A 16638-nucleotide genomic window follows, 5' to 3' on the forward strand; every position below is an offset into this window, starting at 1 on the left:
AAGAATGATTTTCCTTACTCTGAACAACCAAGCCAATCTTTTCATGTTCCTACAGAAGGATGAGAAAATGAAAAGGAAGATTCATATTTCAGTGATTTTTACAGGTTACAAGCCAGACATGGTGGGATCGTCTTGGCCATCCATGTTTAGACACTATAAACTATAAAATAAAAGGGGTATATTGAAGCAGAATACTTCAATTCTGCTCACCACCGTACCTGTCCTTGGACTGTAGAATAGTTTTCAACACTTCCCAAAAACTTCTGCCATATATAGCTAATCACAAAACTCCAAAGGGCAATTGTCTGCTTGTCCTTTTATCCCAGCTTTCCAATCAGTTCCTAACCACCTCCTATGTAGAAATTCTTGAGCATGCCAGGTGATTTAGGTAATCCCTACCTCTCCTGCAGTATAGTAAGTGGTTCAGCATTGCTACAATTCAACCAATCACATTTCAGTTGTGCAAGTGTGTGTGTAACCCTTCCCACTGGAGCATGTTGTAGCATTATTTATTCTCTTCATTGTGGTTGTAGAAAAAATGCTTCTATGAAATGCTTCTATGACCTCACAAAACTCTTGCAAGGCCAGCTTCAAGAAAGTCTATTGATATAGGCACAGCTCCAGAACTAGGTCTTCAAATCCTTACTCACACATTTAGTTTCCTGGTCTGGACACCATAATATGCCGACTTTCAAGATAAAACTGTGTTGTCAATCCAAACAGTTATTAGTAGAAAACTAAATTTCTAGCAAATCAGTGTGAACTTGGCACTGTTTTTAAAGGAAACAAATATAAGGAGTGTGCATGTATTAGGAAGAGGTATTAAAATATTCTTTTATCTTCCCCGACATACAATTTCATGAAGTTAGTAACTCAAAGGCTGTGAAATCTGAAGTATTTTGACATTATAGAAAGCAGTAAAAACCAACATAGCATTCATCTCTATATTTTTTAAGCAAAAAACAAAAACAATTTAACCTGGTAAAAGCAGCAATTATGACAACAGTGACATCTATCTATTTACGGAGCTCGATGCAAATGATGGCACTGTGTTTTAATGAAAAACATTAAAATAGAAGCATGTTTAGTGAAGAGAGCCATGAGAGCACCAGCAGGAAGCTCAATTAGAGAAGATCGGAGTACAGACTCGCTTCTAGCTCCAGGCCTGACTGTGCCTTGCGCTCATATTGTATACACTCACAATTTTCATACTGTGGTTGGATTAGAAACCTCTGGTCTATCATTATTCCTTCAGTGTGTGGCAGTGGTGAGGAAGACAAACATCCACAAAGACTGCTTATTAAGGGTCTCAGCCCACAACGAGGTCATGGTAAAGTTCTAAAATTTCATGGTGCTTTTATGAACACTTCATTTAACATACTCCACAAGTTGATTCTATTCTCTGGTTGGTTTGTGAAACAAAAGAAGCCGTATTTCCACTGGGTGAATGGTACACCCTATGCAAACCTCGAAGTGACTCCTGGCTGCCCAAAGGGAAATGTGCATTTAATATAGAAACCATGTTGCATGCATAAAACCTAACTTGACACTGTGATATTTACAGATTTTGGAAGTATAGCAATTTTGTTAGAAGCACTTAATTTTTTTGTTTAAATTGGAGTGAAAAGTAAGAATTATTTAGAACCTCCTGAACAAGACCAGAACCATAACATGTATTTGCAAGGGGGGCGATCACACATTATATACACCTCGGGCCCGGAGTTGATCTTTAACATACTCAATTACATTTTTTCTTCATGGTATTACCTATCAGGACATGTGGAAACCCTTTTATAATGGCTATGGCCCTTTACATATGCACATAGCCAGGATAAAGAGATACAGCTAAAGCTTAACATTTGCACTCCATATGAGCACTGTCATTTGTAAACCTGAAGGCAGAAGTAGCAGAGTGATCTTTCAGATTTTGTAGTGTGTTAGGGGTGTATAAATTACAAGATTGGCTAAACAAAATTACATCATGTGATAGCACAATTATGTATTTAGCGTTAAACCTATAGGTTTACCAGAGAAATCCCTATTGAATCCCCTGATCCTGAACTTTAAGAGTTTGTTCCAAAATAAACATATAATTGTCAACCCATCCTCCTGTTTCTTAATTCTTGAACATCTATATATATATATATATATATATATATATATATATATATATATATATTAGATGATTCTCTGCATGAGATCAGAAATCCTATTGGTTAAGAAAAGCAGCATACACAGTTCTTTCAACATTTTCTTGCTGTGACCCATGTGAAAATCCCACAGATCAGCCAGCATTCAGAGAAGCCAATAAGACCTGGAACACTGCACATCCAAATCTTTTTCATGTGGAAGACAAAGGATAATATGTTCTATGTGTCTTCCAAGTCCTCCAAATAATTATAGACCAATATTAGAAGGGGGCACATATGAGTGACATCTGGTGTTGATAGAAATGGATTGCGATAAGACACATTCCTCAGAGGACAGATAGAAAGCAAACAGTGACATGTTCATAACAGATATGTCGCAATGAATTATTTCAGTACCAGTGGAGGACATAGCCAACAGTGGGCCCCTATGCCGAACTAACTTGCACTTTTGGGGGGCCCCTTTTGGCTGAGAAAAGGGCCTTTGTGCAGCTACACACTTTGTGCCTCCTTAGATAGGAAAAGGCGATATAAGGAGCTAAATATCCAAAACTGATATTTTAGATTTTAGTATCAAATGACGTTTTAAACCATCTAAAAGATTCTTTTATCTGAAAATGTATTTCAGAAAAAAATGGCTTTGCGTTCCAAATGCACACCTGCTGTGGCCATTATGAAGGCTTTGGGTAGTGAATTATGCATGCAGAACTGACTGGAGTATTAAGACATATAAGAAGTTAGCTTTTTAGGTAAAATATTACTTTTTGGTGGACTAATCCTGCAAGAACATTTTCCATCTACATCCCCAGTGAAACATTATTTGGATATAAGTTTTACTGCATACTACTGCTTGGAGAGGTTCCTTATATTCCTATTCTCACACCTCATAGTTGTGTTACCATGAGCTATCTACCTGGTGAATTATTATTTATACTTTTGGATTCATATGAATCTATATCTCTAACACATAACCCTAAAACATACTCTGACCCTAACACTTTTGTTTCAAATTAAGCAGTGGGACAAAAATGAGTGGAATTACTCTTTAGGTATATTAATGGTGCTCAGTGGGAGGAATGATTCTAACATTGCTGGTGAATGGGAAGAATGTCACACTTAAAGAAAACAAAAAATCATTGGTTTTGGATAAACTGACACAAGAGTTAACCTCTGGAGGAACTCAGGTTGAGAAACCCTGCTCTAACCCTTTGTCGCAAGCAGAACCTTAGTCCTACCCAAGAACTGACCCCATTGTGCATGCTTTACTTATCCTACAGCTAAAGCTGCAGCTCCAAAAGCAACCAACCCGCAAGGCAATATCAAAGCACTGGTAAACCACTGATGTGAGTAAAACTCCAACTGAGAACCAGCAGGGAAACCAGCCGTGGAAAACGACTAAACTGTGTATTGTGTCATGGGAGAAAAATAAAAAACATGACAGTATTATCACTGCTCTCAAAAACAGGAAAGCAAAAATGCTGTTAAAACAAATTATGTCTGTATTTGGATCAATAACCATGATTTCCTCTCTGTCCGGTCCTCCCCAGCCGGCAGGATTTCCCCATTTTCGACAACAGATAACAGAGCAGGCCACAGAGATATCAAATCCAAACTCAGGAAGGAAGTCTGGGGCCTGGCAACCATACAGGTACCTACATGACTGTGATGGATGCCATGGCTTGGTGAGCTGCCCAAGGATGAACAGGAGGGAAATATACACTTTACAGCAGACAGAACCAGGGCGGTGTACTAATACTGGGAATGTTCATAAAATAAATACTGTAGAGATTTTGTCAAGAGTTAAATGACCTTACAATTTTTTCTACATCTTGGCTACTCTATAAATGAGATCTCTGCATTGTGTTCTCAGGACTGCACATGTCCTGTGACCACAACAAAGGGTCTCTACTGGTAAATTTATAATTTATTTTATATTATGATAAGCTGGAACACACAAAAGTGAAAACAAAGGTTGAATGAAGAAGACAATTAAGAACAAAGAACAGTTAGGTAATGTAGATTTCACACATAGACATGTAAGGAGCTAGCTGCTGACTCCTTTTAAGTAAAATATTACTTTTGGGTGGATTTTACTGCCAATTATGGTGCAGTAGTATCAGGATATTTACAAACTTGGGGTAGGTAATAAAGTCATGTGTGTGTGTGTGTATATATATATTTAAGATACCATACGTCTAATGTAATCCCCTGTACAGGGGACTGGGACATAAAAAAAAAAACAATGAACAATTAACAATGAAATGTTCTGCATTTATATGTGGTCATTACGAAGAAGCTGAGAAAAGGTGAAAGCAGGTCTGACTTCATCAATATGCTGCTGCTCCTCCATTGTCTAATCATTTCAAGTTGGGGGCTGAGAGGTGTCCAACCTGTGTTGCCTAACTGCAACAAATGAAAAAATCAGGTAACCCGGCTGCAGTTGAACTGTAAAAACATGAAAATTGGATGAACAAAAATATAAATCCCCTCCCTTTGCATATTTTTCAATAGTGTACTTATGTATACACATAACAGGGAATAAATAGGTGGTGTCCTTCTGTCACTAAGAGGGTTCAATATCTTTCCAGATAAACTAAAAATAAGTTCAGTAAAACAAATGATGGAAAAATGTCATTCCCTTTCCTTTCCAAATAAATGTCATCTGAAAACACACAGGTCATAGATGTTGTCACTTGAACTTCTTCCTGCTTGTAGAAAATATGGAGATAACATGGTGAAATATGAGTTTATAGAGGTAAGAGTTCAATGTTTACTGGTGTGGGATGCTGCCACCAAGGAGTAAAAACTGACACTATCACTTTTTTTAAATTATTATATATATATATATATATATATATATATATATATATATATATTGGGAGAGAGAGAAAGAGATGTATTAGGTATACCTTTTATTTTATTAGGATGTTTTAAAATGAAATAAACTGTTTTGGGGTCTAATTTTGAAGGAGGTAATCTGGGAACATTTCATGTGAAGAATTTCCTAGGTCCATGTGTTTTAGCGGCAGCATTTGATTCTCCAACAGGGAAGGTTTCAATGAATTTCAGATTCACTGCTATATAAGTAGAGCCCTGTAGTTTCCATTTTCCCACTGAAAAGGGCACAGAAACTAGGCCTACAGGTACATTTTGGAACATCCAATCCAAATATTCTTGAATGGGTAATTGTCTGTCATTAGAGATCATTAAAAAAAACATTTTTAAAAAATTCTAGTTTATTCATCATAACTGTTTTGTGAATTAAAAAAATGTGTTAATACATAGGTCTCAGGGGCCTCCCCAATATACAGAAGTATATCCATTACATGTAATCATATTGTGCATAGACTGCATGAGTTGCAAATAAAACATGTTTCTTGGAAAAGCCCACTTAAGTCCTGTACACAGTTGAACTGATTACATTTTTTACTGTAAAGTATTTAAACAGTACAAAGGGGACACAAACAATATTAACCGCCTGGGCGTTTCACTGATGTCTAGATTTCGGTACCAAAAGCGGTACACTGTTTTTCATGAAATTTTTTTTTTTAAATTGTAGACCTGTAACTTACAGAAATATGTCCGAACGAGGGTCTAGTAGATATCATGAATATAAAAGATGTTTGAAACACACAATCATGTAAAAAAAAAAATTACTTTTAATAAAATTAAAGGAAAAACACAAAAATCAGATTCAACAAGAATACATAAATAAATGAAAAATACTGAAAATGTGATAATTCGGTATACTGTATAGTAATATATTTTTTTTAAAACACCTCCCTAGTGTCCGTCACATACCTATAGACAAAACCAGATCCACCCAGTGGTGATACCTGTACCCTGGAGTCTCCATTCAGCAATGTCAACCATCATCTGTGATTATCCAGCATGAAAAAAGGAAGGTCAAGGACTGAAAAGGGTAGGGAGGAAAGCAATGTATAGGTAAAGTAGAAGGGTGTGGAATATAAACCCAGGCATCACAAGCCCTTACCTGCTTCTCGTTGATGGACTCTGCAGATTTTGTGATCCCATCAAGACATTTGCCGATGATTGGGATGACTTGACGGTCTATTTCAGCGTAAGTTTTCATAGATTCCCCCAGCCTTGCTATTCTCTTTTCCTCCATGTCTTGGAGTTTCTAAAGAAAATTAAAAACTGTAAGAATAGATTGCAGATTGCCCACTTAGAGCTAGGATTAGTAGAAGGTAATAAAAATCCTCTAAAAAACCACCAATACCATTATGATGACCTTCTTTTCTGCTCCCTAATTTCTTTTGTGGCATCAACACTAAAGAGGCAGGGGAAAGGTCAGGTAAAATTTCTACAATTTTTAAAGGGAAAAATACCCTTTAATGTTACACTAGTTAGTTTTAAACAATTGGATGCTGACTTGATAGAACATGCAAGTAAGCAGAGGGAGTACAGATTAACTTTAACAGATACACAGTAGGATTCTAATGATGAGAGAAGTAGCAAACAAAGGTGATCAACTATTTTCACATAAACCTATTTAAGAATTTTAATATTAAGTTAGGCTCACATCTGTGTGGTGTGGCACAACTGCAAACTGTTCATACGTTCAGTATCATAAAATAATTAAAAATAAATAGAGGTAGCATCATATGGTTCACACACCACAAAAAATGTATAAACTTGAAGGTGAATTTACAGGGAACAAAATTAAATAAGGGAGAGTATTAGAGATTAAAGACAAGTGACAAAAGCAATTATACTGGCGAACACAATCATGTGTGTACGATATATGTTAATGTAACGGTTCTGCAATATTGCAATGAACAAATACCACACCTGGAAGATGGTCGGCATGTGTGTGTGATAGTGCTCATTCTGCTCGCGGTTAAACTTCTGTAACACAGATGAATAATCCCCTTTACTGTCGTCTGCCATCTGATGACGGATTTGGGCTTGCTGTCGTGCCTGAATAATAAAAAAAAAAAAAGTTGATGAGTGGATATATTCAAAGGTCATTCTAGTAGTGTCCTTTTTTTGTTTTGTATACTGTAGCTCTAGGATACCAATAGTTTACTTTTTGCCTAATACCTTGCTCTGAACAGAATCAAAAATCAAGTTTAAGACCGATTTTCAAAAGCAGTTTTTATCAAGATGGTGGGCAACGGTTTTAATTTCATTTTGAAAATTTTGAATTAAAAAATGCACATTCCTATTCAGCAATGATAGTCAGTATGCAAAATATTAGGGTTTAAAACAAAACCTCTGTTATCAGAAAGGGACTGAAATCACTGGGATAGACATTTCTGGGAAAATTTGCTTAACTGTGGACTTTGGGTATTTTTTCTATTAAATATAAAGGTATTACTTGGATAAGAAAATTCAGTATAGCCTTTTCCAATAAGTTCACATTCGTCTACATATTTTATTGAAACTTTATATTATTTCAAGTACTATTAGGCAGCCATTTTCACAGAGTAACGAGGCCTGAACATAATTTGTTGTAGCTGAGAAGGCCTAAACCACCTATGAATTCCATAATGCAACAAGCATTCCCCCAAGTGTTGTTGGCAGAAACTCACTATTTTCCAGGGTAGCCGACACTGGACTATACCTAATGGACTAATGGAACAGGAAAGTAGTTGTGTCAAATGATTTATTTAGTAAATTCAGCAGCTTCAAGTGTTAAACTGTGTTGTTCTTCAGCCACATTTCAAAAGCTTTGTTCTAATAATGTGAATCAACAAATAACTGACTCTCAGTTCTACTGCTGAATCCATCACCTTACTCCTCCTAAACTTTCATCTAGGTAGCTGTTGCATTCTATCGCTGCACAAAGAAAAATGTTATCAGGAGACCAAACTATGTAGTCTGCACACTTTTCAGAAATTTCAGTTTCTTTGAATCAATAGTTTCTAAGAAACTGACTCAAACCCAGAGCGCAAATCATGAGCTCTGATATCACTTTCCTAATTGGCATGCTTGTTTTAGGTCAATATCTCAAAGACATGAAACTGCAAGCAAGCAAATAATGTTTTCTTTTTTCATGTATTTTTCACAAGATAAGGTAACTTTAAAGTTTAGGTAAGCAAGCGATGGTGTTTTCAGCAAGTATTCTTCACCTTTATTATAACCTCTTGGTGTGGTTGACTTCATCTGTGGTTCTCCTCTATACTGTCTACTCTATATAGCAACCTGTCTGCTAAAATAATCCTGATCATAAATCAAAGCCATGCAGGCAGGTAAACAGGAATGCTTACTGGATAGAGCTTGCTCCCTCACTTACGCTGTGATCTTCACAGGCCACATGCTGGGCCAGATCCATGACCTGAATACACAGACAATCGTTTCCAAACAACTAATCTCTGAAGCTGCAGTAGCGGATGGAACACTTTATTCATGGGAGATGGAAACTTAAAAGCAGTGCCAGAAATTTTAAGGATTCTGCTAAACAGAGGTGGCCAAAACACTCTCATTGCGGAGATTAAAGAGAACCCTATTACTTTGTTTAGGACAGCTTGATGAAAACTAGGATACAAAGGAAGATAGCCATAAAAGATAAACAACTTCAGCTGGGGAAAAAACTGGAGTTGATGCTATTAGCAAACAAACAATTTATGGGTTTTTGTTCCTGGTTATTGAGGCTTTAATATATTTTCAAAGCATGATTGTAATTGTCTTACTTTTAATGCAGGTTACTATGGTATTTTTTATGCTAAAAATGTAGAATGTGGAAGAGTTGGGCTTGAATGGCACTGGTGTTGAGAAATTGCTGTCATGGAAAAAGTAGTTATAGAGAAAAAGTAAGACTGTTCACATCTTTTCTACACTTTCCTTCACTCTCTTTCCTTCTACCATCTTCTTTGTATTCCAAAGAGGGATAATTATAGACAAAATTAGGCCCTGAGCAAATATGACATGAGGGCTTGAATGCACAGTATCACAGCTCCCTGCACCTTCTGTAGCCCTGTCAATTGGAACCCCGGTGAAAATGGGGGTCCTGTGCAATTTGTCTCTCTCTAATACCAGCCCTACTTCCAGAAAAAACATTAACCAAACTTTCTAGCAATTTCATAAGGGCGTGCATACAAACATGGTACAAAATAAAATGAAGCTGTGGAATAAGGAATCCTGCACTGGGTCCTTTAATGTGTACAAGCAAACTGAGATTGTTTAAGCTGAGCAGTAGAAAGAATAATGTGTACTACCACCACACATACACATTTTATGACAATACTACAACACTAGATTTGAGTGGTTTAAGTAAAAAATGCACTGGGAATCGTTGGCTACATTCATCTTCAGGTAGCTAAATGGATTAGTGGGGGTTGAAAAAAAAGGTATCTATGTGCACCAAGGGGGCTAAAGCTAACCTAATATTTGCAGGTTGCATTACAGAATAATATACCAAAACTAGAAACAAATTAATTCTCATCCTTCTCTGTCATCCTAGATTTTGCCTACCATAAAATTACAGATACTCTTTTAAATACTACACAAGCAGTGGATGCTCAGATCTAACGAATCTCGTAGTCAGCCATGATGGGAAGATTCTACAATTATGTTGTTATTTCAGCCAGCCACAGCAGGAAGACAAGCCAGAATACATTCCACTCCCTGTAGACAGCCCCACGCAGTCTTTTAATTATGGGTGCTGGAAGCATGTGTCATTAAGAATATTAATTAGAACTTGTCAAATCCCTATTAGACACTTGATATCATTATTGAGTTTTAAATAACCTAATGAGGGCATGCTGAAATGCAAATGATGTGAATTTGTTTACCGAAATAACTTCACATTTTTTCTACTACTAACAATCTACGTGCCTTTCATTGCTAAAACAAAAAAAGGTATTATTTTTTTTAATTAGCTGATGACAATGGGTGTAGCCACACGTCTTTCTTTTATATACGTGGACAATCTTAAATGCAGAACATAATTTTTTAGCAACTGGCCCACAACAATTATGCAGATGAGTTTTACTTTATTTTCCTGGCTTTCCTGATTTTGCAAAACTGCTCCAGGCTCAGCATTACCAACAATTTCCAAAGTAGGCCAACAATGTTTTTTTTTTTATTGCCTTTTTTTTAAAAAAAACTGCACTTTGCCTATGTTTGTTAGGGTAAACATTCCACTTTATAAAAGGCACACAGAAAGGCTGCGTTCACTTTGGCCGTACAACCATGCTGTGTGGGGGATAATCTAACAAAATGCCTCCCCATAATGATGAGTGCCCAGGTTGCTGATTTCATGGCTCTTTCTCTACACAATGCTGGCATGGGACAGGCTTTCGTACTTGGGCTGTGGCTTCTAACAAAAGAAAATGAATGTAAGCCTTGGCATATCTTTTGTTTTGATGTACATTACATGTAATTACCAGAATTAAATGTACATTTCAATTGGGGATTAAAGAGGAGCCTAAACTATTGTTTTGAAAGGACGAAAAGCTTTGTTCCTATGATGTGCAGTGCAGGTAACTACACTTCACATAACATCAGACATTGCACGGAAAGCAGTATCTGATGTTAGCAATTTTGCAGTGCTCCGAAGTGCGTTTTTTAGATTTCTGTTTGTTTTTTTCATGGCCCCATTCAGTGTAATAATATAGTGGATTAGCATCACATCAGACAACCACACAGGTGAATGTGAGGTGCAGTATAATACACATCAACGCCCTTTCTTATAGTGGGAACAAGGCCAAGAAGGTTAGAATTTTTATACAGTTTTTAATTCTCCATTTGTCAGTTTTCCCTTCACTTTCATCAGGACATCTCTTGATTAGGAACACAACATTTCTGTAGTAGCAATATAAGAGACTAGAATCTCTGCTTTTTAATATTACGTTATTATTTCCTTTCTTGGTGACAATACTGTTACTAGGAATAAATAAATCTTCTCCCTTCAGAGCTATCCTGTTATTTTCCTGACTTACTGGAGGTAAAATTAGGTGAATGCCTACAGAGTCACTTTAAAACAATATGACAGAAAGAAAAGCAGTAATATATTTATACAGTGGCAAGGTGACCCTATATGTAGGTGAGAGGTGGCATGATTTAAACACTGCATATCTTTTCTGTAGATTAGCTGGTTGTATAACAAAGACAGGAAAGAGCAGACCTGTTTAATTCTAACATAAAGTGTGCAGACATTTGCTGGCTGTTTTATATCCTGCACTGGTGAGGTCATATGAAATTAAACTCCCACCTATCCAGACAAGTACACAGCCTGAACACATTCCATTCAGAGGAGACAAAACTCCCAGAACACTTTATATCACCCAAAACAATCCAGACACAGGAAGCACAACATACCACCAGGCTTGCAGCAAAAAACTCCCTTGCCCTACATTTTACTGTGGGGAAAAACTTAATAACTTAATACTTCAGTGCTGGGCTGTTCCTAGGAATATGCTGGGTTCTCAAGCTACCCACAGATACACAAGAACGCCCTGACGAGTTCATCATTGTGGTATTAAATCAGACCCACAGGCATGCAAAACAAAAATGCACACACAATCAAAATGACCGCATGTGTAAACTGCTTTACCTGCCTTAAAGCTAGGTACACACTTCCAATAATTATCGTTAGAAAACAAACGATTATGACCGATCAACGATTATGCAGGATTATATTCGAACAATCGTGATGTGCACGATTCTGTACATGCTGTAACGATACGATCGTTCAAATATAATCCACCAATAGTGTACACACGCTAAATACAATCATTTGAACGGTGCAGGGAGTGACATGTAAAGGAGAAAGTGTATTGCAGAAACGTGCACGATCACTGAACGACTGTATACACGATAGCGCATAATCAGATCTGCCGTGACGGTCGTTCATTTCCAATGACAACCCTTGTTCGTCGGCCAGCCATTGGTCACCTTTTTTGTGAACGTTTTTTGGCTGAACTGTCGTTCGTTTCCAACGATAATAACTGGAAGTGTGTACGCAGCTTTAGATTTCATACTTTCGTTTAGCCGGTCATGACATTCACTGAGCTCTGTCGCACGTGTCCAGCTGGACATTACTAGTTACATAATCCTAAAATGTTATTTGTTTTAGGGCTGCCTAGTACCCCTCCTCATTCCCACATCCCTGCCACCTAGAATTTGTCCCTATTAGTCCCTACTGCCCATCTTATGTCATTTAAATCTTCTGTAGCCTTTTTAAGTGCTTCACCAGATGTTGGCCTGGGTACTGCTAAATCTCAGGGTTGGCAGGAACATTGGGCATGCTGGGTATTGGTATGCAGATGAGTATGCAAATCCCACTCCACAGACCCATCTTTACTTTCTTTTCAAGTGCCTTGGCGCGTTTAAGAAAAAGGCTGATCTCACAAAGAAGGATTTGCTGTGAAACGCTTGATCTGAGATCAGTAATCAGGCCTCTGACTGCTGTATTAATTGAAGGGACAAAGGCTTCCTTAGACCCGTCACATAACGAGTGCCATTGAGTTGCTCTCTGCTATCGGAGCTGCACAAGGGCCATTGCCGTGTTATAATTAGGCAGGTATTTGGTGATAAGCAGCCTGGGTGCCCCATGTGAGAATTGAAATGAGATTTGCAGGTCATATTTAGGGTGCAGCAAGGGTAAAAGAGCAACTGTCAGCAGTTTGTGTGACTGTACGAGGGGAGCGCTGCATAATACATTGGCAATATACAAATACTGTCTAATAATAATATTAATATTATAGCTGGAAATGCACTAAATATTTGGGCTGTACACACTGACCTATAAATGATGCACCTGTTTTTGCATATGGCTTGCGTGTGGTGCTAGGCCAAAGCCTCTGTGCTAATGCAGTTACCACAGTAACCAGAATTCCTAGATGTAGCAGCCATGAAATTTTAGCATTATTATTATTTTTTTTTCCTGTGTTGGATTATACACTTTATACACTTTATGACCATTTTAATAGGTACACATCTTGGTCACTTTAGATGTGTATAATATATATTTATATACACACAGCATATATGATGTATACATACACTCATCCTGTTTGAGCATAATTTTAACCTAGGAAAATCCAGTCATCCAACATGACCAATATGGCACATAACAAGTAACAAGTGATTAGTGTGTGTGTACGTACGTAAATTATCTCTCTCTCTCTCTCTCTCTCTCTCTCTCTCTCTCTCTATATATATATATATATATATATATATATAGAGAGATATAAATATATTTTTATATATATATATTATTATTATTATTAATATTATTATTATTATTATTATTATTATTAATAATAAACAGGATTTATATACCGCCAACATATTACACAGCGCTGTACAATATATAGGGATTGCAAATGACAGACTAATACAGATGGAGAGGACCCTGCCCCGAAGAGCTTACAATCTAGTATATACATAAATATATATATATATATATATATAAATATATACACACACACATATATACACATACACACACGGCTCCCTATGCATGCGTGGACCTAGCGCATGCACAATCGCTTCTATTGCACAACTTTTTTTTAAAAATTCATATTTATTGTCTGCGAGATTTAAAAAGGTGAATTTAGTGGTCTGTGAGGTCTGAAAGGTTGGTGCCCACTGATAGAGAGCATCTCATTATGGTGACAAAAAAGCTCCATTCAGTAAACACCTGCAAAAATGAGTTTTATCTCCTTTCATGAGATTCACTTGTAATTAGGGGCCTTTTCACAGTTACAGAATATTGAACTGATTCGATACCCCTTACTTCAACCATTTATCTGAACATATGTAAAAAAATGAATAGGTTCCTTTAACATAAACTAAATAACTCAAAGAAAACACTTGCATTTAAAGTTTATATAGCCAGAACTTTTGTATCACTTGGATAAATTGTGAAAGGACTTTCATTGCCATTTGTGTCCCTTTTAGTTTAGTTTTAACTACTAGAATTTTTGTCCTGGTGACAACTGTGCTTTTTCCTACATGTGGTTTAGAAACATTACATCTGTCGGGTGTCACAAATTTCTGACCAGATCAATAGCCATTATTACTCCAGAGAACCCTTGATGACAATGCACTCAAAGCATCAGGTGCACATCTAAAAGCAAACGCCCAAAAAAAAAAAAAAAATCAATGACACAGATCTACATCCTGTCTGAGACACTGGTGTTTGGTAATATTTGAGAGTCAGGAAGTAGTTAACGGCGCTTACACCTAACGCAATAATCAGTCACATGTTCTATTTGTGGCCTTCTCAGATTTCTATGGACAACATCCGCTAGCTAATTACCGGCATGTCTTTAATTAGGCAAACCTAGATTTGGAAGAGCTGCTGACAAGATAGCCCACGCTGGAGAAGTACGAGTGAGATTACATAGGCTGAAAATTTGCAATTACGTTAATGTAAGCCAGTGCCATCCTGATTAACACTTAAAGTGTACCTAAACTCAACATTTTTACTTTACATAGAAGTGTAGACAACCCTTCTATATACAGTAAAAATGTTGGTGTTTGTTTTGTGCAACACGCTTTTTTTTCAAAAAGGGGTGCAGCAACGCAGTGGCGATCAAGACTTAATGGCAGCGCAGAGCTCCCGGGATACCTACGTCACGCATCCCGGAAGGCTTTGGCTGGCATTTTTTCTTCTGGGGAAAGAGTTGCCGATCTCATGCATGTACAGTGAGATTGTCTTTCCCTTTTTTTTTTTTTCCTTTACAATGGCTACGTTACCCGATCTCGCACCTGTGCAGTGCCAGATTAGGTGACAAAGACAGAAGACCGGGAGAGAAGACTGAACATGGTGGCGACCAGAGCTTCCTCTGCGCCGGGACAAAGAGGAATCCCAGAACAACGCAGGATCGGATCACCGGAAGGACCAGCGCCATTGAAGAACCTGCACGATTGAAGGTAAGAGTAATTTTTTTGTTTTTAGTTTAATTCCACTTTAAATATTGCCTCAGAAAACAATTACACATTCAAAATGTTGTTGCATGAACATAAAAAGGTTTTGCAATATTAAAGAAACAATATGCTTTTATTTAATATTGAGTATACTACTATATACACGATGTATACACAAAATGTTTTGGCAACCACCTTCAAGCAAAACTTTTATTTTGGGTAGTATGAGCCAAGTTTAGAGTCTCTCTCAGGACAGGAAGTGATGGGAAACGTATCCAACAGGGACAAAAGCAAGAAAAAGGTTATATTACAGAGGAGAGTAGAAATAAGACTCCCCTTATCCAACACCTATCAATAGGTTGTTTGCATAAGCTGCATTGGTTGATTGTTCAGCCTTCTACTCTCCAAACACAAGTGGCTTCCATTTGACTGGACCTTCTATTTTTCTATAAAACACTGCATCAAACTTTTATTTACAGCACACAGGAAGAAATGGGTCCATAGTGGACTGTTGCAGTACAATATGGAAAATGTTAATGACCAGCAAACAGCTGTGTAATGTGAGGAACTCCTCATACCCTTGTGAGAAGCCAATATTAGCTGTATGGCTGCTCTTGAGTGTAGGATTCATTGTCCCAAAGGAAAATCACAGCCGTGTCTGGTTTTTCTGATTAATTGATGAGGATAAATTGCTAATGACAAGTACAGGGGAGCCCCAGTTCTCTTTGATACTCGAGTGTACAAGCGGCTGTCTCGCTGCAGGAAGCACCATCTCCTGTGTCCGTGCTGCATGATTCCAGCAGGGCCCTCCATGGATGGATTTCATTAGTGATACAGGCAATCAGATTCTGCTCATCATTTATACATGAGCAACAAAAGTGCTGAAACCAGCCAAAGGTTCCCCTCCAACACTTTCCATTTCAGACTGTTTATTGTAATTAAATCAGGATAAGGTGAGGGGGCAAAGATAACCAACAGGCCCATCAAGTAACATTGTAAACCTCCAATGAGGTTCAGGTATCCTCTGGTGTAAACATGTACCTGTTACTTTCATGAGTATCCTGGTATCCATATAGTAACAAGAAGCTGATATAAAAATCTTGACTTTCTCTAACAAAAGTGTGGGCTCATATACACCCACTGAAGATTGGGACAACATTAAATAAGTAACAGATAACAGGGTCCAGGGTGCTTAATAGGAGCAGTAACCTGGGGAAGGGAAGGTCTACATTGAAATTGTGCTTCTCACTTTAAAGGTGGTGCAGTTACGAAAGGAAATCTATTATGTTAGTCTTTTTTTACCTACATACATACATAAAATATTTAATCATCACTATCATCACTGCCAGAAGATGGAGCTCCTAATCTGAATCAGCAGCCCACACTGCTAAACAAGAAAGATGGAAGCTATTCAGCTTGTGGATTTACAGGGCTGAAAGCTGAAAGGTAGTGCTGGGCTTTCCTTAACGAAAGCCCAAAATTCTTGAAAAACACAATGTAATGTATAATAACCCTTGTGATAAATGTAGATGTATTGCCTATTAAAACAAGTCAATATAAAAATGTAAAAGTAAAAAAAAAAATAACTTGTAAACTTAGAATATTATTTAACAAAATTTCCTTTTAAAAGAAAACAGGAGTCTCTGTA

General features: G+C 37.3%; 1 protein-coding gene across 15 annotated transcripts in view; it reads right to left on the reverse strand.

Annotated features, from left to right (window-relative positions):
• The window catches only part of FNBP1 (formin binding protein 1), a 138556-nt gene that overhangs the window by 33292 nt on the left and 88626 nt on the right, over nucleotides 1-16638 (reverse strand). For all 15 annotated transcript variants that reach the window (XM_072429894.1, XM_072429897.1, XM_072429892.1 and 12 more), the window contains exons 7-8: nucleotides 6960-7088; nucleotides 6142-6288 (exon numbers count right to left, since the gene is read on the reverse strand). In XM_072429894.1, coding sequence (XP_072285995.1) covers nucleotides 6142-6288; nucleotides 6960-7088 — 276 coding nt within the window. The remainder of the gene's footprint in view (nucleotides 1-6141; nucleotides 6289-6959; nucleotides 7089-16638) is intronic.

Source organism: Pyxicephalus adspersus, chromosome Z, assembly GCF_032062135.1.
Source record: "Pyxicephalus adspersus chromosome Z, UCB_Pads_2.0, whole genome shotgun sequence".
NCBI lineage: Eukaryota > Metazoa > Chordata > Amphibia > Anura > Pyxicephalidae > Pyxicephalus > Pyxicephalus adspersus.